Source organism: Chanos chanos, chromosome 3, assembly GCF_902362185.1.
Source record: "Chanos chanos chromosome 3, fChaCha1.1, whole genome shotgun sequence".
Taxonomy (NCBI): domain Eukaryota; kingdom Metazoa; phylum Chordata; class Actinopteri; order Gonorynchiformes; family Chanidae; genus Chanos; species Chanos chanos.
The window spans coordinates 44,450,470-44,472,775 of NC_044497.1; the positions used below are offsets into that span (position 1 = coordinate 44,450,470).

A 22,306-nucleotide genomic window follows, 5' to 3' on the forward strand; every position below is an offset into this window, starting at 1 on the left:
TTTTGTTCTCTACTCAGATAATGAACCCAGTGGTGGAGACAAGCTTTGTATGTGAATGTATTTGGTAATACTCTCATTCTCAGAAAGTATGGTATATACGTGCACAAAGTACCTCCATCTTGCAGAGTCTCGCACATGAAGTGAATTCTTGGCCTTCAAGTTTTCAAAATTGAAAATTACTCTAAAATTACAAGATATCTTTGGTATGAAATGTAGACGATGACAGGACCCCCCCCCCAAAAAAAAAAAATTGAATCGCTCACTTCTCCTCTGCTATGTCCTTTGGCAAGAGAGGATTATAGTCCTCTCCCAGAGTCCCACAAATGTGGTGTATACTGTCCCTCCACTAAAAATATCCTACAGTCCTCTGCATGGAGTTTTAGAGAAAGCTTGAGGTGGGAAGCTGATCCATTGCACTCAATTCCATTCAAATAATGTTCACAATAATCCATAAAAAATTTGCAAACACTAAAATATATATATATATAATTTTTTCTGAGTATTTTCCTTTTTTCTTGTAAATATACTTGCTTATGCAGAACACAAAAACATAAATTATTGCTACACTAAGCACATTGTGACAGTCTGCATTCATATCTGTATGGTGTCAGTCTGGAATGGAAAACAGTACTCAGGAAAAGACACATAGCCTGGTTTTATATGATGGATTGGCATGCATAAAAACACATTTCTCCATAAGAAACTGCAGAAATGGTCCATTCAAAGAGGGGAGTGCTAAGATGGAAGGTGATGAAACGCGCATAAATCATTGGTGAGTTATTTTCAATTTAAAACAATCACTAAAAAAAACAGAAAAATATATATTATAGCACCACAGGCAGAAGGAAATAGCACCTAGTTTACCATGATTGTGTTTCCATAGAGTATGACAATATCTCCCACTGTGTATTCTCTTCTGGCGGAGGGAAGTGTAAGCGTCGAGAGAGAGTGAGAGAGGATTAAAGTTGTGATCACTCAAAGTTAGTTGTCCAGCCTTTACACTGAGCTGTCAATCAAGAAGGCACAAGAGACCGTAGCCAGTCTGCAAATCAATGCTCAAAATGATAGCGCCATGTGCTTTTTTTTCTGACTTTTATTATCATTCTTTACTTTAAATTACAATATGATGTGTTTCACACCTGCAACATGACATCACTTCCTGTCTTCCACTCATTCAAATTTCTAATTTTTTTTTTTTTTTTCACGTGGAGTTGAGTTGGGCTTTGTTGTTTTGTATGGGAGAAACTTTATTTAAGTCCAAATAACCAGCATCTCTTTCCTCATTGCTCAATGGGTCACATGCATGTTTTGAAGCCAGATTCAATATACATTTTCAGAAAAAAAAATATACAGAAAGTACTTACAAACATACAAAAAATATTTATATATTTATATATAAGCACCATTCCAGGGAATGGGGGGGTGGAGGGCACAATTATGCACAAAATGAAATTTGCTGAGCTAACAAACAGACAAGAAAAAAAAACTGGAGACACAAGAGCAGGATAATGAAATAAAGCAACTGCTACATTAAATGGAGTCCGTGAATTGGCCTCCACCCTCGGAAGAATTTTGGCACAGGCTGGAGGAGAATCGAGTCTTGATTCGACTATTTCTATACAGTAAGGGTAAAGCATGGTATCTGAAAGACCAGAGAGGGGTCTGAGGACAGAGACTGGGCTGAGTTTGTATGTTTGGGTGGACATTGGGTGTCAGGGTAGAGGTCTAGGGTTTTAAATGAGGGGACAAAGAAGGGTAGGGTAGCTAGGCAGCATCAAACTCATCCAGTTTCAAAACTTGCATGTGATGGAGAATTTACACTGAGGTTACAAGGTTGCTGTTTTTTTTTCATAATTTTCCTTTTTTTTTCTTTTGAACGGAATCCACTCTGATATTGCTTTCAAATTTCTTTTATCCTCATATCGAAATGTGCTTTGTTTTTTTGGAAACACAAAACTTTACAAATAAGTTGTCCTATTTCTTTCTTGTGTTTTGTTTCTGAGAAAATGAATATGTTTGCTTTTTTTTTTCTTGAGTGCTCAGTGAATAGTCTTAGCCAATGAAACAGGCTGGGCCAACCTCGAAACCGAACTTCTGTGTTGCTCCGCCAAAATCATTGAACATGATGTCAACAAATGGCACCTGCTCCACTTTGGGTGTGTTGATCTCAAGAATAGTCTTTTCATAGCCCTTTTTCAACTGCAGGAAGTATGTGGGAGAGAGAAGAAAAGAGAGAAACAGCAAATTAACAATGAGTGAGGGTTCATTTTCAATTTCGCAAGCCACCATATGCTAGCACTAAATGGTAAACACGCTGAAAGCCAAGATGTTAGATGTCAGCAAAGGATTACATGTCAAATTTATTTAAAAAAAAAAAAAAGCTAATTCTAGGACAGATTGAACCAACAGTGAAAACTTCTCTGGCCTTGCAACGATATTTAAGCGGACTAAAGGAAAAATCAAAACCCCACATTCTCGATGGAGTAAACCACACATTGACAAGTCACTTTTTAGGTTGATTTCAATAAAATTTATATTTTTGGGACGTATATAAGGCTCTGTAGCATGCTTTTGTGGCATCACGATTAAAACTTTTGTCCTGGAGTTGATTGCATCAACAAGACACTGGAAAATCTATTTTAAACAGTAAGTTCAGTCACACCTTTGACCAACTGGTAGAATGACTTAACACTGGTTCCACTAACTGGATACAAGTCTAATAACAGTTGGGATCAAGCTTAGCGATGCATGCTAAGGTACAATATATACTTGTATGATTTTCGCAAAGAAATACAACAATCATACAATGGCTACATATTGTATGATTGGAAAGTCCTGAACTTCTCACCTGGAGGCAAGTTGCTTATTTCTGGGTAAACCACCTGTAATAACATGTATCAAACATAACTTGTAGGGACCATAATATTCACTGTGTACTCACCGCACAGCCATCCACGGCAGCTCGGATGTAAGGATTGTTGTCGTAGGACATTTCCTCATCGTTTGAGCCCAGGAAGCGGATAGCTTTGTCGTAGGAGTCCTGGTCTTGGTCGTGCCAAGCCACTGAGTGGTAACAGTTATAGGTGAGATTCTGCCGGGCGCTGGCACTTAACAACCTCAGGAAGGTCATCTGGACGACGCCGATGGGGTTACCCTCTGCATCCACATACGAGAGCTACACACACCGAAAGACAGAGGCAAATAGTTTCGAATAATATTAAGGAAAAGACACCCTCCAGAGGTCACACGGAAAACTACACATCACACCCTGGTATGAATATGCATCCATCTTCACGTTAATATTCTCAAGTCTGTGTAGTGTTTCTTTACTTCTTGTTGTGTTTTTGTTTCACGTGTTGGGGTACATTAGGGACGACCAACCTCTATACCCCAAAAAAAACCCCATAACTATCTTCCATGACTCATATTATACAGCTATTTTACACAAGAACTTATTAGAGTCTCTACAGTCTACACTTACAGGAGAAAACACAATTATGTGAAAAGACTCAATAACAGTGCCCTCCTGGGCACTGTTATTAAGTAGATGTAAATGAAACGTGAAATAACTCTATATTTAACTCTGTGCCCCCGAGGACACTTCATTAGAAAATCAAAACTCACAAATTTTGTGTGCAGTAAGCATGGAGTACTAGCTTTCAAATTCTACGTACCATCACCTTTAGTGTATCCTGTTTCTGTACATTGTAGACACTTAACTACTGCACCTGTCTATCATTGCCTAACTCCCCATAATCTGCAAACAATGTGCTCTCTCTCTCTCTCTCTCTCTCTCTCTCTCTCTCTCTCTCTCTCTCCCCTCTGGAACCAAGCTCACTGGATCTGGCAAATATCCTATGATTCATTAGTGCTGTGGTGTCGCTGTCTATCTCTTGAGCCTGAGCTGTGCTTCATTACCCATAAATCACTGCAGCTGGGCAACTCTGAGTTTTGAATTGTGCTGAGTGGACCACAGATCACAAATCAGCCATGCATTGTGAAGGACCTTCACTTACGAAAGGCAAGTAGACTTCTTGTGCATCCGTCTTGCGCTGTTAGTTATGTACTGTGCTCTCTGTATATGTGGTGTTTGTCTATATTTGTGTGTGTATGTGTGTGTGTGATGTACGCGCAGCACCATTGATCATAAACACTTTGTCCTTAAGAGTTGAATATAATCTTGATTAATGAAGAAGATTAATGGAACTGACTTACGTACACACACCATTCTGACTGTAGTACCAAAAAAAAAAAAGTTTCTAAACTCAAATACCTTACAATGGTTAAAAATCTTTGACTCTTGTGTAGTCCTTCTGGTGAAATAATGCTCCAAAAATACTTAATATTCTTGTGCCATCTACTGAAGACCTGTATCTCTTCCTGGTGTGATGTAACATTTGCATGACGGGAAATATGCAAATGTTTTGTTTCCTTCATACCAACCCATTGTGTTAGTGCAGCTGGACTGGATGTCTCTTCTCTTCACTCTTAAATGCGACTGACTGAGAGAGCAAAAGCCCATGCAATGCACATGCCATGCAGTCTGAGCGGAGAGCCACAAACACACTCACAAGCACACTCAGTCATACATACACACTAAACATACCTGAACTCTTGAGGACACATGCATATGTGGTAATGAAACTCACATCCTCTCTCTCTCTCTCTCTCCTTCTCTCTCTCTCTCTCAAACACACACACACACACACACACACACACACACACGCTGACTGGACATTCTCTCTAAGTTGAACTAAACTGATAATCCAACACCCAAAATACCGAACTCATGATAAAAATCATTTGGGAAGGAATAAACGGCTAGATCCAGACAGATGGATAGTGTTACGATTATTTTATGTCCAGTCCATGTGTGTGTGTGGGTTTTGTGGCTCACCCTCTTCTACACCCACTCTGCCCCCGTGGCGTGGACAATCAGCCCATCGCTATAGAAACATTACCTGAATATCACAGCCTCAATTGAACAGTGGGTAAATACCCAGAAGCACCCTGGTGAAGGGACTGAGTGTTCTTTGAGCTGTAGTGGAAGCACACTTTCCACAGGTAAAGTGAGAATTCTTTTATAGAACTAAACTCGAATAAGAACTCAGTCACTTCAAGGTGATAACCTCAAACTTACAGAGATTAAGCCTTAAGCAACAGCTATCAGTCACAACCTCTCACAGGCAAATGTCAGTAAACAAAATTTTTGAAAAAGATACAATACAAATTGGGAGAGGGCTTAGCAAAACAAAAAAGGTATTATTATTTGTAATTTAGTAACTAGATGGAGACGTTTAACTGATAGCTTCACTCATGCCTCTTTTTTTCCCATAAGTCTGAGTGGACACACCTGTTTGCCATCGTACTGTGGACTGTGCTCGTGCAGGTCATGCTTTGCCAGAACCGAACCTGAACCCAAGTGCTCGAGTCCAGAGTCTAGAACCATGCAGGCCCGCGAGATCCCGAGAGAACCCACGGAACCAGTCCCAGGTTCCCTCGAAAACCACGTCTCAACTCTCTACTTACCATGGAGCCGCGTTTGTAGCGACTATACCAGGTGCCTGGGGTGTCTTTAGGCCAGCGAGCCATTTTGCTCTGTAAAATAGGAGAGCAGTTCAGGAGGGAGAGAAAAGATGGCTAAAGGAAATGTGCTTACCAGTTTACCACGTTTGAATTCACTGAACCAGGAGCCTGGAATCTCCTTTACCCAAGATGTGAGTCTAGCCTAGGGTAGCAGAGCAGCACAGAAAGGAGAGAGAATCCATGTTAAAACATTTAAGGGGAGTGAGAGGGAGAGGGAGAGAGAGAGAGAAATAAGAAGAAAGACAAAAGAGAGATGTAAAAACGACAGAGAGAGAGAGAGAGAGAGAGAGAGAGAGAGAGAGAGAGAGAGAGAAAAGCAGTGTAGGTATCTGAGACAGAATGTACATTCAGATTACTCATTAATAATTAAAGAATAATGACTCATCCTTAAATGAAAACCTAAAATGAAGAGGCCCTGATTGCAATTTAAGAAACAAGTTGAAAAAGACAAAGACCAAAGAGAAAAGAAAAAAGAATTATCCATGCTATTGCAGTTCAACTGAAAAGACAATAAAAGAGGCATCGATTCACATATTATCAGAGACATGAACATTGTTCACACTGAAAGGATTTTTTTAAACAGTGGTGTAGAGTTTGAGATTAGTAGATTAATGCATATGTGAATTTGAGAACTGGCTGGACCATGAAAGAATCAGTAAACTCTCTCGGTCATCTTCAAACTCAGACAAGAAACCAGAGTAACTGGACAGCCTCTGAATGATAACACAGGATAAATGTGCATCTCTGTGTGTGTGCATGTGCGTGATCATTTATATGGGAGAGATGTGCATCTGTGTGTGTTTGTGTGTGTGTGTGTGTGTGTGAGATCATTTTGTACCCTTGCTCTTTGAATATCTTACTCCAGTATTGGTTAGGAACAAGTGAAGATAAAGGTAAGTGCTAGTGATTTGGGGTAGCACACCCACACACACACACGCACACATGCACGCGCGCACACACACGCACACACAAAAGTGTCAGTACCATTCAGACCTCTGTGAAGACCCAAAGGATGAAAGTAAATGGAGACAGTCTCTGTCTGTGTTTGACTGATTGACATGTCACTGAGGAGGTGATTAAATCTTATAATGACTGCAGCTATTGCCATTATCTCCCACACCTCCTTACCACAGCTCTTACCCATATTACACAGCTCTGTCCACACCTCCTTCACACTCCAACCACACCGTCATGAGTCGGTGGTGTGTGTGTGTCTGTTTGTGTGTGCATCATGAGTCTGTGTGTGTGTGTTTATGTGTGTGTGTGTGTGCATGTGTTCTGTGTGATTGTGTGTGCGTGTGTGTGTGTTTGTGTGTGCATGTGTTCTGTGTGATTGTGTGTGTGTGTGTGTGTGTGTGTGTGTGTGTGTGCATGGACACTTAGTGTCAAAAACATTAATCTTTTTAAACCCCCTCTACTGTTTTATATTCACTGTGAATAAGCTTGCGTGTCTGTGTATGTGTCTATGTGACTGTTAGATACTCACTCCTTCACTCTTCTTATCAGGGAAGATACAGCTCTCTCCTCCTGCAGTGAAGTTACAGTAAACCTTAAATGAGTCTCGAGAACAGCCCTGGTTTGGGTCAATCCAGTATTCACCTGGGAGAAGGGGAGAGAGAGAGAGAGAGAGAGAGAGAGAGACAGAGAGAGAGAGCTTTAACTATATTTATATATTGAACCATGCAACATTACATTCATTATAATGTGCAAAAAAAAAAATGTATTGTTTTTGTGTTGCATAATTATGTGTGGGTTTCTGCTTTACTGTGTGTTGTGCAGGATGGAGGAGACAATTCTCAGGTTTCTTGAGAGTAATATATTGTATCTATGATCGTGCAAATGTGTTTTTTTTCTGCACGAGAGTGTGTGTGTGTGTGTGTATGTGTGTGTGTGTGTGAGGGAGGGAGAGAGCAAGAGAGAGAGAGAGAGAGAGAGAGAGAGAGACAGAGAGACATAGAGAGAGAGAGTTATAGAGACAGGGAGAGAGAGAGAGAAAGAGAGAGAGAGAGAGAGAGAGGGAGAGAGAGAGAGAGAGAGAATGTGAGTTTCATAACCACATGTACTCACCATCAGGGAAGTCAGGGTGGCAGAGTTGCAGGTCTTTGCAGGTGCGTGCTGGGTTATTCTGGGTACCCAGCGGGTGTTTCATCTGTTCGATCTCCAGTTTGAGAGAGTTGAGAGAGCCAAAGATCTCCTCCATGCCATCTTCATAGTCCTTATAGTTGGCATCTGCCTCATCATCCATCAGCTGACTGGCATCGATGTTCCGTTTTGCCCGTTTTGGAGAAGACATGATGGGCAGAGGGTGGATGACATCACCTGGAGGTCCCTGTCAATTTCAAACAAATCTATTTTAAGATTATGTTCAAATTATTAAGAATATCCCTTTTTACATTAGGCATAAATTCCTGGGTAAGTAAGTAAGTTCCATTTTTTATACGGGTTAAATCGAACTATATGACACAAGACTCTGGTGTAATGAAAGACATTACTCACGGGTGGTCCAGGGGGTCCTGGAACTCCAGTTTCTCCTTTAGGACCTGTTTGACCCTTTGAGATACAGACGATATGACTCAGTCACAAACAGTCCAAACACAATTCATGTACATAATACGAGTGAAACTTATTAGCAATAATCTAAAAATAGTCAAAATATTCTTTAAGTCATGAAAATAACTCCTAAAAGTAGACAAACCATGCATTGTCAAATAATCTTTTTTAGACATAAAAAATCTTTGCTTTTCTCTGTAATGAACAAAAAGAAGACACTTACAGAAGATCCCTTAGCACCTTTGGGTCCCGGCGGTCCCTGCAAACACACACACACACACACACACACACACACACACACACACAGAGTATTAGTTTAATGTTAAACATTTGGTGTGTGCTGGTAAAACGTGTGTCGTAGGACACAGGGCATGTCTTTATATCCTACCGGTAATCCAGGAGGTCCAATCGGTCCAAGAGGCCCTGCAGGACCAGAAATACCCTTGAGAGAGAGAGAGAGAGAGAGAGAGAGAGAGAGAGAGCGAGAGAGCGAGAGATGAGAGACGTAGAGAGGGGACAGTTAAAAGCACTGTCCCAGTATCTGACAGTGTGAAAATGCATGTAAGAGTATGACGGTGACTCTGAAAGTCTGAGTGTGTGAAGGCCATACAGTGTCTCCTTTAGGTCCAGAGGATCCTTGTGGTCCAGGTAGTCCTCTATCTCCTTTCTCTCCCTGTTCTCCAGGAGGTCCAATCAGTCCAATTAGACCTGGGTGACCCTGAGAGAGACAAGACACACCACATCAATACATGATCATACATTTACTGACGTCCAATACACCTTCCAACAACTAGTACACATTTTAATGTTAGGTCTAGTGATTTATAACATTACTTAGCTTCATTACTTGTCTTATTCTTTATTGAGGGTCCATTTCACATCTATATTAATAAAGACAGCATATGTATGGTGCCTAGCAGACGCTTGAGATGATAATAATTGCTATTTAATAAATGATACAGTATAAGAGAGTCCTACCTTTTCACCTTTAACACCAGAGTCTCCCTTCAGACCAGGCAATCCTGGAGGACCCTGGAGAGACAGAGATCGAAGATTAATGACAAATCTTTCCCAGTGCATGTCATATAATTGAATCTCAAGTGTGCTCAATAATTTTCACGTTTGACATTTTACCATTGGTCCAGGAGGTCCATCTGGGCCAGGAGGACCGGGAAGACCTTGTTCTCCCTGTAGCATAACCAAACATCCATAAATCAATACCATGATCTAACAGAACCATAGCCATTGAACAATAAAAAGTGGAATAGAACGGTACATTTAATCAAATCGTTTGACCGAGACTGTATCCCTGGACTCACCACTGGGCCTGGAATGCCTCTGAGACCTTCAGAACCAGGCTTGCCAGGAGCTCCCTGAGGACCAACTGGACCTGTCTTTCCCTGTGGGCCCTCTAAACCAGGTTCTCCCTGAGCGAGGACAAAGTTAAGAGAGATGTTAAAACTCTCTCACTCTCTCTCTCTCATACACACACTCACACACACACAAAGTATGTAGCTGAATACTACCTTGGCTCCCTTCTCTCCTTGTCTTCCTTCAGGACCTGCAGGACCAGGAGGACCCTGTGAGGAAAAAAGAGACGAAAAGACAGAGAGAATTAATAAATTGTCCCATCAACTGCAGAACAAATTGATGAGAGAGCGTAAAACTCACCCTCTTTCCTGGGGGACCAGATGGACCAGATTCACCAGTTGGTCCAGGGGAACCCTGAAATAAACAAATAAAGGATGTGTTTGCCCATACTGCAACCTCTGCACTTGTATGAAACAAATTTCTACCACATTATTGGCACATCACAAGCAGTAAAGAATAACTAAAAGCAAGTAATAGGTACTATCTAATAAGCATTCAATTTGCTGGTTGAATATAGTATAGTTGGTTGGGCATAGTAAAATCACTGCTTTTGATTCAGACTGTTAAGTGGTGGATTGAATGATTGACGGGTGAACTCACAGGTTGGCCGGCCTCTCCATCATCACCTTTGTCACCAGGGGGACCATCTAAACCCTGAAAGAGGAAATGACTTTTACAAAAGTGTGAACAGCACACAATGACTAACAAAACTTCACAATGCACTTCTAAGATACATCACACAGTTTTTCTTTGTGTCCAATAGACAGATTTAAGTTAATGAAGGTACACGACTGTAAGCTTCATTCACATTCTATACCCCATATCTATATAAATTTTCTTCTAATCAGAGACATGAAGACAAGATTCAAACTGGAGCTAATGACACTACATTAACCTTAGGATAATGTTTCAGTGACAACTACGGAAACGTGACTTACAGCTGGGCCAGGCTCTCCAGGGGGACCAGGATCACCAGGGAAACCAGTTGAACCCTGGAAGGAAAAACAAAACAATGTAGTTTCTATTTTGATTCAGCAGTAAAAATGAGTGAAAGGTCACTGGCTAAATAAGTGATCAGAAAATGCTGATGGAGAAATTCTTATACAAAAAAAAAATCACTTTTTCATGTGAAAAGGTCAATTTTGACGTTTATTATATAGCCAACACTTTTCTGTGTCACTTCACTCCTACTGCTGCAGTTACAGCTGTCATACTTATAGGCATCTTGTCATTATCACTTTGAAAATAAGAAAGTGGAGCCAGGAAGAAATGCACTAGAACTTACAGGGCTGCCTTTGGGACCGTCATCTCCAGGTGGACCTTTAGGACCAGGAGGTCCAGCAGAACCAGCAGGCCCAGACTCTCCTTTCTCCCCCCGTTCTCCTCTTGGACCCTTAAAATCATGACAGAACACATTCTGTGATGCTGCATGTGTTTGGGAGGACATATGTGCAGTGAAGTGTGGTGTTCAGGTGTAGTGATTATTCAGATGCAGTGTCCAAATGTCGTGAAGCTTTTTTTGTAGAGTATTAGTGGTATTTACGATTCGCAAAATTTCAGCAATAGTTAGGGTGAAGCAGTGTGTGCAGTGGTGTTCAGGTGTGAACTTCACTTATGGTATACAGGTGCACTAGTGTTCAGGTTTAAATATCAGGTGGTTGATTTGTCATTTTGTTGAGTTGGCTGTGATAGGGTTATGTGCTGTCATTGATTAGTTGATTGGTTGTGATAAATGAAGGGGTGTGACTGGCAGAAATAGGGTCGTGAGCAGACATCGTACCGGTGGACCGACATCTCCCTGTGGACCAGGCTCCCCTGGCTCTCCTGCGTCTCCCTGTGAAAAAGTAACAGCGAATACTGAGAAAAGAGATATAACATTAATTTTTCATTAACAGTGTGTGTGTGTGTGTGTGTGTGTGTGTGTGTGTGTGTGTGTGTATGTCTGTATGTGTGAGAATGTGTGTTGTTGTCCTTGCTCAGTTAGTCAGTGGGGAACTGAAGGAGAAAACATGGCAGAGGCACACACAGAGACTTTGTCCATCCATCATACAGTAAGAGTCTAGAGACACATTCACACTGTTGACCCCTCGTCTGCAGTGAACACATCAATATATCACCAAGTCACTGACCTATCAGTGACACAGTAGCCAATTCATCCACTGCCCTGAAACGTCAGCAATCGTCATTACTCACTGTCAAACCCGTCCTGTAACCTCCCTCGCTATGGGACAGGCCAGAGGAACATACTGACCATGAGCAACAAACAACTTAAGTGCGTTTGGAGAAGACGCTGAGAATGCAGATGAGAACATGCTGGGAATGCTTTTGAAAAAACTCTGGGAATTTTCTTAAAATAGTTTTCTAAAACATAAAGGTCAAGTATCACAATTTCTTCATCTTGACACCGACTTGTTCATATCCTAACCCTCATATACTCAAACAGTTTACAGCGATAAAGGAAGCCAATGTTAGCATCTAGCTGGTGGAATGCATCGATCTTCGCCACACTTCCCAACAAACTCGAGTTTTTTGTTTGTTTGTTTTAAGGTAAGAATGCAGAACACAATGGCAAACATAAAAAAATGGTTAATCACTCTTTAAAATTACATTCTAAGAACAGGCCAATGCAGAACCAAATTTGCTCCAGTTTATCTAACTATTCCGTTATTCTCATAACCAAGAGAGAATAAGTATTTCTGAGGTATTTCAGAAGAATCTCTGTGAAGATATATGGAATCACATTCACCGAATACTAACATGAGAGACTAAAACAATTTACAAGAATGACTCAGTGCAGATAGAGATTGAGTCCTCGTGTTTTGAGTGAGTGTCTGATTGAAGTCTCTGTGAAGCTTGAGTGAACACTAGGCCTCAACTCTGCTTATTCTCAGAGCTGTCACTCACAGAGCTGAGTGCAACAAGAAGACATCTGGGAGACATCTGCCTAAAAGAATCAAAACCAATCCTTAAAACTGACAGAGAAACTAAAATTCGGTCTGTCTGTCTCTGTTTGTTAATGTTTGTCTGTCTGTCTGCCTGTTTCTCTCTCTCTCTCTGTCTGTCTCCCTCGCTCACATTCTCTCTGGCAGCCAGAATCCTGCAACACTTCAAACCTAGCTATCCTAATGGGAACACCTTCCTTTCTCTTTACCTGTGAGCACCGACTTTAAGGCCATGAAAGGGTGCAAAGCCGGTCAAGGCACTGACAGGAGAAGACAAAGAAAGAGAGAACTACACATCTCCTGCACCCAGACAGGCTAAAAGTAACCACCAGAGAAACATTAGTCAGGCAGAAGTGGGCACACACACACACATACACGCACACACGCACACAAAATGTTGTAAATCTCCCAAATGGCCATACTGGAGAGACAGTAAAACTTGCCATAGTCTTCTATATCCATTCCATATCCCTCTATCTATCTATTCCTGTTTTGACCTGTCTTCTTGTTTTACACCCTCTCTTCCTTGCTTTTTTTTTCTTCTGCATTCTGCACAGAAAGTATCTCTGTATTTCAGTTTGGACAGAATGAACCAGGAGAATTAGACCATAAAGACAACTTTCTGTCTTTGAGGGTGGAGGAAGGTTGAGAACAAAAAGACGTGAACAAAATCACATTATTATCATAATCCTCCATTCAAAGGAAAGACGCTGAATGAGGAAAACAAAGGAATTAAAGGCCACAAAACATTATTTCTAATTGAGCACACATGCACGAGCTATTGCGTATAACCCCCTGTGTGTGTATATTTGTGAATGTGTTTGTGTATTTCAGTGTTTGCCTGCGTGTTTCTACGTTCTCTATGAGCGCATATGTGTGCATGTGTGTGTGTGTGTATGTGAGTGTGTGTGTATGTGAGTGTGTGCGTGTTTTTAACTATGCGCTCCACACATGGACGTGTCATTTTGTTGAGTGCACTGGCGTTAAAACATTTTTGTGGCAGTGAGACTGTACAATGGACGTTTAGCCTCATATACAACATCAGCCTGTACAATCCCTATCTAAAATATTCAAAGCTTTGACTGCTGGGAGTGCCAACACTCACTACTGGCCCCGGAGAGAAACATTAAGACCCGATTAAACTTCCTCTAAAATGCAGCACTTTGACTGTGGCCAGGAACTAATAGCAATAATGCAATCAAAATACACACAAACACACATACACGCACACAAGCACGCACACACACACACTTCTGACCATGGCACAGGACCACTAGTGCTGAGTGCACAAACACCACGCTGGGAGAAAGCCTCGAGCAGTGTGGTGTTTCCAAAGGGTTGAGTATCTCTTGGGCAATCTACAAGACATTTAAATGACACGACACTACAGTTGACAATCATCCAAAGCCACTTAGGAACAGATTTTCTGAGTCCTCTAGAGAAATTTTGTAAATTAGGGGTCTTGCTTGAGGATACTTTTATAGCTTCACTCCAATGTTCCAGTTTCTGGCTTATTTCCCTAAGTGCTAAATCACTGCTGTGCCAAATTTCTTTTTTTTTGTTTACACAATAAAAGTTATTTACACAATAAAAATCAACATTTAACACCTCTATTTTCAATATATCAACTTTCTGTTCTCTTTAACTCTCAGTACTTCACTCCCTCTATCTTTTTCACGCCCTTTCAAGAGGGGATATATATATCATGTGGGAACCTCACCTTCTCTCCAACTGCACCTGGGTTTCCAATTCCTCCAGGGGGACCCTGCGGTCCATCTGCTCCTGGAGGGCCTGGGGGACCTCTGGGGCCAGGAGGACCAGGAGGGCCCTGAGCGCGACAGAGAGAGAGAGAGAGAGTGAGAGAGAGAGAGAAAGAGAGAGAGAGAGGGAAAGATAAACAGGTGAAAAGGGATGATGACATATGTAGAAATGTTGTCTTTTCTCTCTGCCTCGATGATTATGAACAAAGACCCATATCAAGGCTCTCTTACCATCTGACCAACGTCACCAGTTTCTCCTTTCTCACCAGGGGGTCCAGGCAAACCCTGTTTACAATCACAAAACCAATCCGTTAGCCTTTATACGACTCTGTCTCAAGCATTATAGTATCATCACACTTCTGGAGTCCTACTGGGTTGGGTTTGGATCACGTAGTGATGTAAATGTAAAATATGTTACTCTAATATATCATTGGTAATATAAGTATTGCTGTATAACTGTTGTAATGCAACTCTGCAAATGTGTCTTGTAACTTACGCATTGTAATGTCACTCTCGGTATCTCTCATATAACTCCACAAAAGAACTTCTTCAAATTTAATTCTTATGATATAACACCCTTGCACAGCAAAATTGTGAGTGTTTAATTCAGCCAAAACTTAACACTCTCGTGGGCTGTTTTCCAGACTGAGATTAAGCCTAGTCATGGACTAAATTTTCACTGTTAATGGGGATTCAACATGAAAATCCATTTTAGTTCTGGATAAGACCCAAACTGTGTCTGGCACATCAGTCCTTGGGGTTAGTCTCACAGCCAATTTATTGTTTCATGTTCTTCTTGTAGTGGAGTGGCTGCTCCATGTGTGATGCTCTATACTGAGAATATGAATGAGGTTAGGTGGTCTCTGGGGGTCTCTGACCTGAAGGCCAACAGGTCCTGGGGGTCCAGGGAATCCTCTGGCTCCTTCATCTCCCTTCTGCCCGAACAAACCCTGTTGACCTCTGGGACCTGGCTCTCCATCTGCACCCTACAGAGAGAGAGAGAGAGAGAGAGAGAGGCAGAGAGAGAGGTACAAAGGAAAGTTTTTTTCTGAAAGGAATTTTATAATTTTGGAGTTGCAGTAAACTAAAGTTTGATACTTACAGCGGGGCCAGGCTGACCAACAGGGCCTTGGGGACCAGTGGGGCCAGGTGGACCCTGAGGAAGAGAGTGAAAAAAAGGGAGAGAGAGCAAAAGAGAGAGACAGAGAGAGAGAGAGAGAGAGAGAGAGAGAGAGAGAGAGAGTGAGGGAGATGGCAGAGAAAATAAACTGGGTGGGTCAAAATCTTCAATAATGAGCTCAAAAAGGTTTACAGTACAACAACAAGCAATCCATAGTCATCAGGTCACAGTGAAACAAACAAAAACAGAATGAATAAAATGAGTGTAAATGAATAAATGGTAGAAAGGCTCACATGTTCTCCTTTGTCTCCTTTGCTTCCTTTCTGTCCTGGCTCACCAATCTCTCCCTGTGAAACAGAAACACAGTGAATTACACACAGGTAACATAACGATGACAAACGCGTTTCTCCTTCATGTCAAGCACTACAACATGGGCTTTATGTGGATGGAGGAGTATGACAAAGAGAGAAAGGGAGAGAGAGAGGAAGAAAGAAGACTGTATCTCAAACAAAAATAATTCACAAGTTTGATGCAATTTTACTAATTACATGTACCCTTAAAGACTGGGTCCTTACATGAAAATGTTTCATAAATGGTGTGAATTATATAGGAGGGCTTTGTCCCTTTTTGTTTGTTTGTTTGTGTGCGTGTGTGTGTGTGTGTGTGTGTGAGTGTGTGTGTGAGTGTGTGTGGTACCTTATCTCCATCTTCTCCTGGTGGTCCAGGTGGTCCGGCAGGTCCTGGTAAGCCAACCGGTCCCTGAATGCCATCTCTACCAGCAGGTCCTTGAGGTCCTTTCTCTCCCTGAAATCACCAGAGTTGTGAGCATTCAAAGATCCTGGATCATTACATACATAATTGCAATGATGAATAATATATTATTATAATAATATTATAATATGTTATAAAACACAGATTCATTAGCTTGTTTCATGGGTCATTGTGTAGAAATGTCTCAACTTAAAAAAGGTGTGAATTCTTCATTAACACTAAGTGAAAATGGTTAGTAGCTAAATTACCATAAGTACATGTTCCCCAGACACAGGTTAACACATACAGGTTAAAGCTACACTAAGCAGTAAGCAGTAAAATCAGTTTAGTGCTTATGCTGTGATACAAAGCTTAGCTGAGGATGAAGCTGAAAACAAATACCAGTCCTACATATGAGGTCAGAGCTGAGTTGAACTGATCAGAAATGTGGTGAGAGACTCGGAACAACTTCACTCGAACTTACTGGGGCACCCTTCTCTCCAGCCGGACCAGGAGGTCCCTGGGGTCCAGGTCGTCCTGGGAGACCAGTGGGGCCAGCTGGACCAGCAGGACCGCGTTCACCGGGAGAACCCTAAATAAAAAAGAATATGAATTTTAGATCAATCAAGAGAGAAAGACAGGGTGAGGCAGAGAGAGAGAGAGATAGATAGATAGATAGATAGATAGATAGATAGATAGATAGATAGATAGATAGATAGATAGATAGACAGATAGATAGATAGATAGATAGATAGATAGATAGATAGATAGATAGATAGATAGATAGATAGATAGACAGACAGAGAGAGGAACAGAGAGATGAGCAACAAAATCAGAATTTCATCTGAAAATTTAATCTAATCATTACATTAATGACATTTAATCTGGAAACTGCCATTTTACCTAATTGCCTTAATTTACACATTCAATTATTACTTAATTTGCACATTCAATTACTTATTTAAGAAAAAAGCAGTTACTCCATTAACTAATCATTTTGTATTCAAACAAATAAACATTTATTCAGAACACATCCTTGTAGGTAATGAAAAAACCTGGATCAGATTTTTGAAAATCTGCTAATTAAAACTGCCTCAAGTGTCCAGTGTGCTGGATATTGATTAGCTGTGTTTCCAGTTCAGTTACATCATACAAAACATCTGTGGAATGAAATGACGGAGAATTTAGCCGCAGATATAAAAGAAGAGAGAGAAACGGGAGGAGAGCACTGCACAGACAGAACATGAAAGGGAGAGAAAAGTGTTACATTGATAAATCGTTTCATCTGTACTTACTGCTATGCCAGCACGTGGAGCGAATGATAAGAGACAGAAAGAACAATGAGATAAGTGTAGAGAAAATAGAGAGACAGAGAGAGAGAGAGAGAGAGAGAGAGAGAGAGAGAGAGAAAGATGTACTCACAGCAGGGCCAGGTGGACCAGGTGGTCCTTCATTCCCTTTTAGACCATTTGCACCCTGAAAACACACACACACACACACACACAGAACAAAAAAGATGAGCTGTTTTAGGGAAGTAAAATATTACTTATTTAAGAAAAAGCCATAAATCCCTGCTGTTGACTTCAAAGAAATCAATCTGCCAGTTTTGCATATCACTCATGAATATTCAATCCCCTAAATAAACCCCCAAAACAATACATAGCTAATATTAGACACAAAGACATTTGTGTTGGGTACACTCAACTTCAATAGGGTGAGTGTGCGTCAGAGTGTTGTTGTTGTCTTTCCTGAAAAAGCTTAAAAAGCTCTTGCACGTCTATGGTATTTACAGTGTAACTGAGCATTAAATAAACAAAATAAATAATCAAATAATGACAGTAAGTGGCGTGATGTGTAAGAACTGCTGGCAGAAGTTAGAGTTCTGAAAAACACCACAGGCTCCGAATGATAATGCAAACGAAAGAAATAAACATTTCTGTGACTCACCACTGGGCCAGGGAGACCGCGTTCTCCAGGGAACCCTCTGAGACCCGGTGGGCCGTCTTTACCCGTGGGCCCGGCAGGACCAGGATCACCCTTCACAGAACCAGAACAGAATCACAATCTTGTCATTATTCACAGCAAGTTCAAGTTAAAGTTCTAGTTTATTTAAAGCCCAATATCACTGTTTACAGTCTTAGAGGGCTTTACATGCCCACAGGTTTACAGCAACAGACAAAGCAGGATGGCACACCCTGACTTAATCCTCATAGCACGCAAGAAAAAACTGCCCAAGAAACCCAGGTGTTATAGGAGAAAATGGAAATCTTGAGAAGGACCAGAGAGAGAGGGGACGCCTTCATGGCCAGACAGGTGTGCAATAGGTGCTGACCCAGTGGGCAAGTAAAGTAGTACAGAGAGATACACACAAGCATACATGACAGGTGATGAATGTAGGGTGGATGGATAGATGGAAGGATGGATGAATGGGTGGATGGATGGATGACTGTGTGTGTGTGTGTGTGTGTGTGTGTGTGTGTGTGTGTGTGTGTGTGTGTGTGTGTGTGAGTAAGCATTCTCTCACCTTGGCTCCCTCTTTGCCAGCTGGGCCAGGTAGACCTTGCTCACCTGGAGGTCCTGGGGGTCCAGGATGACCACGGTCTCCCATTGGTCCGGTCTCACCTGTTGGGCCCTGTAGAGAGGGAGAGAGGTTAAAACATTATTCAAGGTTACAGTCTTCAATCAGTCTAATACCATAGTCTAAATTTCTAGTTGATAAATATACCCTGATTGCAATGTGTAAGGTTTATTTTTGGGTTGTGGAGTGGTTTTTAGAGTGTTCTGCTTTGAAGACAGATATAGAAACTGAATATAGAATATAGATAGAGAAAGTGAATATGACTCATTTTGTATGTGTGAAGCATTGCCCTGTTAGCTCTGTTTCTACTTGTGTCTGTCTGTAGTTTACTATCTTCTTTCCCTCAACTTTTTCTTGCACTTGTATATTCAGTCTAATACTGAACTGCACAGTAGTACTTGTGCCACAGACAGCTCCTTAACGGCTACATGCTTGGTTTGTCTCTCTTGGAAGTCGCACTGGATAAAAGCATCCGCTAAATATATAAATGAAATGTACTGTGTGTGTGTGTGTGTGTGTGTGTGTGTGCTGGTGCACTTGTGGTGTTCTTAAGTGCCAGTGCTTGTGAGGAGAAAGATACAACACAAATTGTGTTCACATATGCATCTACCAATCTGTCACCATGCCCTTGAACACGCGTATGTGTTTGTCTGTGTCCGTGCATCGCGGTGCTTTTAGGTGTAATTGTGTGTGTGTGTGAAAGCATCTGTTTGTATTACTGTATTCTCAAAGCAGTAGGAGGTATGCGCACCTGTGTGTGTGGGCGTGCTGCTAGCTGATACAATGCCATCGCTGTCTATCTCACCTCTCCATTAGCATAATAAGCCTATCTTTTTCCCTCTCTGTGCATGCATAATACATAAGAATCCAAGCACTAATGGCTAATAGCATAAGAATAAGTCACCAAAGACAGAGCTTCACAACACAACAAACCACCCATCTTAATGTCATTCTTATGACCCGCATAAGACACATTAACACCCACTCATCACCCATCCGGGACATTAGAAATATGTTTTTCAGTGCTGCTAGCCAAATACGCTGTCTAAGAGAGGAAGGGAGAGAGATAGCGAGAGGGAGAAAAGCAAGTGTTGCCAGAAGACTGGCATTAATATGTATGGAGATTTTATGTTGTGAAAGCTCTTGCGAATCAAAATGGCAACAGACAAATCCCCCCTTTTAAAAAAGCTGTAAGAACTTGAACTAATAGCGTTACTGAGAATTAACGACTGCCTCGCTTTAATGCTGGGCCAAGTCCACACAAAAGACTTGAGTAGATTACGAATATCAAGATTAGATAGGGAATGCGTCAAGTTTGGAAGCGCAGAGATAGAGTTTTAGATTCTCTTAATCTTGATGGCACTGAATGTGTGGTAAAATATCATACACAGTAAATTAATAAGGGATTACATTTTATGAAACGTGTGTAACTTACCTGAGGTCCTACTACACCTGGAGGTCCAGGAGGACCAGTCTTGCCTTGGAAGCCCTAAGGGGAAGATATGGACAGCATTTTAGGCCAAATAAGAACAAGGGATATTACAGTACACCAGAACTGTAAAGCAGAGTTAATAAGGTGCATGTGTAGAGTGGGCTAACAAAGTACTGTAAGTCAGGCATGTGTGTGTGTGTGTGGGGGTGTGTGTGTGTGTGTGTAGACAGTAAAGACTAAAATGAAATAAAAAGAACAGAGGTGACAGATAAAATGTCTGGGGTGATGTCAGCAGCACTCACTGTCTCTCCTCTCTGTCCAGGATGTCCTGGCAATCCATCTTTCCCAGGAGGGCCCTAGACACACACGCACACATACAGAGACAGAGAGACAGACAGACACATGGAAAGAGAGAGGCATTTATTGTAGTCAACAGCACAATCAACACGTGTGCACACGCACATGTGCTTGCGTGTGTGTGAAAGAGAGAGAGAGAGAGAGAGAGAGAGAGAGAGTGAAAGATTGCGTGATGTTATTAATTTTTCATTGTGATATAGTTTCCACTCACTGGAGGTCCTTTGGGTCCTGGGAATCCAGTGGGTCCTTGAGGCCCTGGAAGTCCCTGAAAGACACAATACAGACATTCAATCATCAAACCTCCCCTTCACAATCAATAATCCATACTGCTAACTCAGCCTGATATTGTTGATAGTTCATACCCGTTCACCGGGAGGTCCTGGGGGGCCGTCACTTCCTGAGTTACCCTGGAGGGAGGGGAAGAAAAGGATTAAAAATATCTTTAAAAATTTAAATTTAAATCAAAATCATGCAACATATAAGGGGAGAGGTTAAAAGAAAAAAAAAGAAAAAAAAAGAAAACCCGCATCAAATCATTACAAGCAGAGACTCATTTAAACCCGTTATGGCCTTATACTGCATTCAAATAAAACAAAGAGAAAACCTCTAAGGGTTCTGTAAACTTTCATAAGATAGAAGTTTACATTAATATTCATAGAGTTCAACTTCAATGGGACCGTTCTATAAAGCATTTTAAATATAAAGCAAATAAATTCAGACATTCATGCATACACATAGACATAGAATACAGTATACCAAAATACACACGCAAATAAAATACGATGAGATAGGATATTATTTGGATTGAGGTCTAAACTACATTTACAGTCAGTATGAGAATTCAGATTACAGACAGAACTCTCTCCTCACCTTTGGTCCTGCTTTCCCAGTTGGGCCTCTTGGTCCCCTCTCTCCACGAGGTCCCTGGATGATTGAAACAGAACAGAAGGGGAAAAAAATGGCAGAGTGAAGAAAAGAAAAGATATAAATAAACCAGTGCAAATATTTCTCTCCAAACAGCAACAGAATCAGTTTGAGAATCTTGTTCTTGTTTGAGTTGAAATTTTCTTTCTTTTTCTCTCTCACAATGTGGTTGGCTTTAAATGTTGGCCTGTAGTAAATATGTTGCCTGGGTAACTATGGTGCCTCGGTAATCGGGTTGTCATGGTAACCATGTTACCAAGGTAACTATATAGCTGCCAGGTGAGACAGGTAAAAGTTCTCTTACTGTTGGTCCCCTCTGACCTCTTGGTCCTGATTTTCCTGATGTTCCCTGTGAGCATGGGATGAAGAGCAAGGAATTAAAACACTCATAGCACAAAGACATTAACTCAAAAGTCAATAACAAAAGTAAACTTGTAATCATCGCACAAATGTAAAGCAGTCAATAAGATGCACTCTTAAAAGGCTAGACATCCAACACCACAAATGTACCACCCTTACACTAGGCATTTTACCTCAAACTTATTTTTCTATTAACAAAAATTTTTTTTTAAAAAGTATCCTCAAGATGACAAAAATAAAGCAAAGAGTGCTGTTTTATTGTTGTTTTTTTCTTTAATTTTATTTTACTTTCACTCCCTACCTTTATTTTTAAATAGTGAAAGGCGTAGTCCAGAAATATAGATAAGGGCACTTTCAAAAGAAAAACTTTACAGTTCATTAAGAGGGAGCCATCTGCATTAAGAGGGCTTTTTCGCCAGAAACTGATTCAGTCACTGTGAAGGTGTGAGTAGATGAAGAGTGCGCGTTATGATTCCTTTAAAAGAGGGTCCTGAACTGTGTTCATAATGGGCTGGACGACAGACTGCTGCTCTTAGTCAGGACAAATGATGACTATGTGATACAGCCTTTCACTGC

The 22,306-nt window shown here is 41.1% G+C and overlaps 1 protein-coding gene across 1 annotated transcript in view; it reads right to left on the minus strand.

Moving 5' to 3' along the window:
- Window positions 1-1,446: 1,446 nt before the first annotated feature.
- The window catches only part of col5a1 (procollagen, type V, alpha 1), a 76,558-nt gene continuing 55,698 nt past the window's right edge, over window positions 1,447-22,306 (minus strand). The window contains exons 33-66 of the mRNA XM_030767927.1: window positions 21,675-21,719; window positions 21,317-21,370; window positions 20,809-20,853; window positions 20,658-20,711; window positions 20,392-20,445; window positions 20,093-20,146; window positions 18,604-18,711; window positions 18,027-18,116; window positions 17,502-17,555; window positions 16,564-16,671; window positions 16,026-16,133; window positions 15,623-15,676; window positions 15,312-15,365; window positions 15,088-15,195; window positions 14,441-14,494; window positions 14,170-14,277; window positions 11,288-11,341; window positions 10,793-10,900; window positions 10,446-10,499; window positions 10,108-10,161; window positions 9,808-9,861; window positions 9,663-9,716; window positions 9,456-9,563; window positions 9,271-9,324; window positions 9,115-9,168; window positions 8,747-8,854; window positions 8,525-8,578; window positions 8,360-8,395; window positions 8,083-8,136; window positions 7,654-7,915; window positions 7,073-7,185; window positions 5,660-5,728; window positions 2,942-3,175; window positions 1,447-2,199 (exon numbers count right to left, since the gene is read on the minus strand). Coding sequence (XP_030623787.1) covers window positions 2,053-2,199; window positions 2,942-3,175; window positions 5,660-5,728; window positions 7,073-7,185; window positions 7,654-7,915; window positions 8,083-8,136; window positions 8,360-8,395; window positions 8,525-8,578; window positions 8,747-8,854; window positions 9,115-9,168; window positions 9,271-9,324; window positions 9,456-9,563; window positions 9,663-9,716; window positions 9,808-9,861; window positions 10,108-10,161; window positions 10,446-10,499; window positions 10,793-10,900; window positions 11,288-11,341; window positions 14,170-14,277; window positions 14,441-14,494; window positions 15,088-15,195; window positions 15,312-15,365; window positions 15,623-15,676; window positions 16,026-16,133; window positions 16,564-16,671; window positions 17,502-17,555; window positions 18,027-18,116; window positions 18,604-18,711; window positions 20,093-20,146; window positions 20,392-20,445; window positions 20,658-20,711; window positions 20,809-20,853; window positions 21,317-21,370; window positions 21,675-21,719 — 2,823 coding nt within the window. The 3' untranslated portion in view covers window positions 1,447-2,052. The remainder of the gene's footprint in view (window positions 2,200-2,941; window positions 3,176-5,659; window positions 5,729-7,072; window positions 7,186-7,653; window positions 7,916-8,082; window positions 8,137-8,359; window positions 8,396-8,524; window positions 8,579-8,746; window positions 8,855-9,114; window positions 9,169-9,270; window positions 9,325-9,455; window positions 9,564-9,662; window positions 9,717-9,807; window positions 9,862-10,107; window positions 10,162-10,445; window positions 10,500-10,792; window positions 10,901-11,287; window positions 11,342-14,169; window positions 14,278-14,440; window positions 14,495-15,087; window positions 15,196-15,311; window positions 15,366-15,622; window positions 15,677-16,025; window positions 16,134-16,563; window positions 16,672-17,501; window positions 17,556-18,026; window positions 18,117-18,603; window positions 18,712-20,092; window positions 20,147-20,391; window positions 20,446-20,657; window positions 20,712-20,808; window positions 20,854-21,316; window positions 21,371-21,674; window positions 21,720-22,306) is intronic.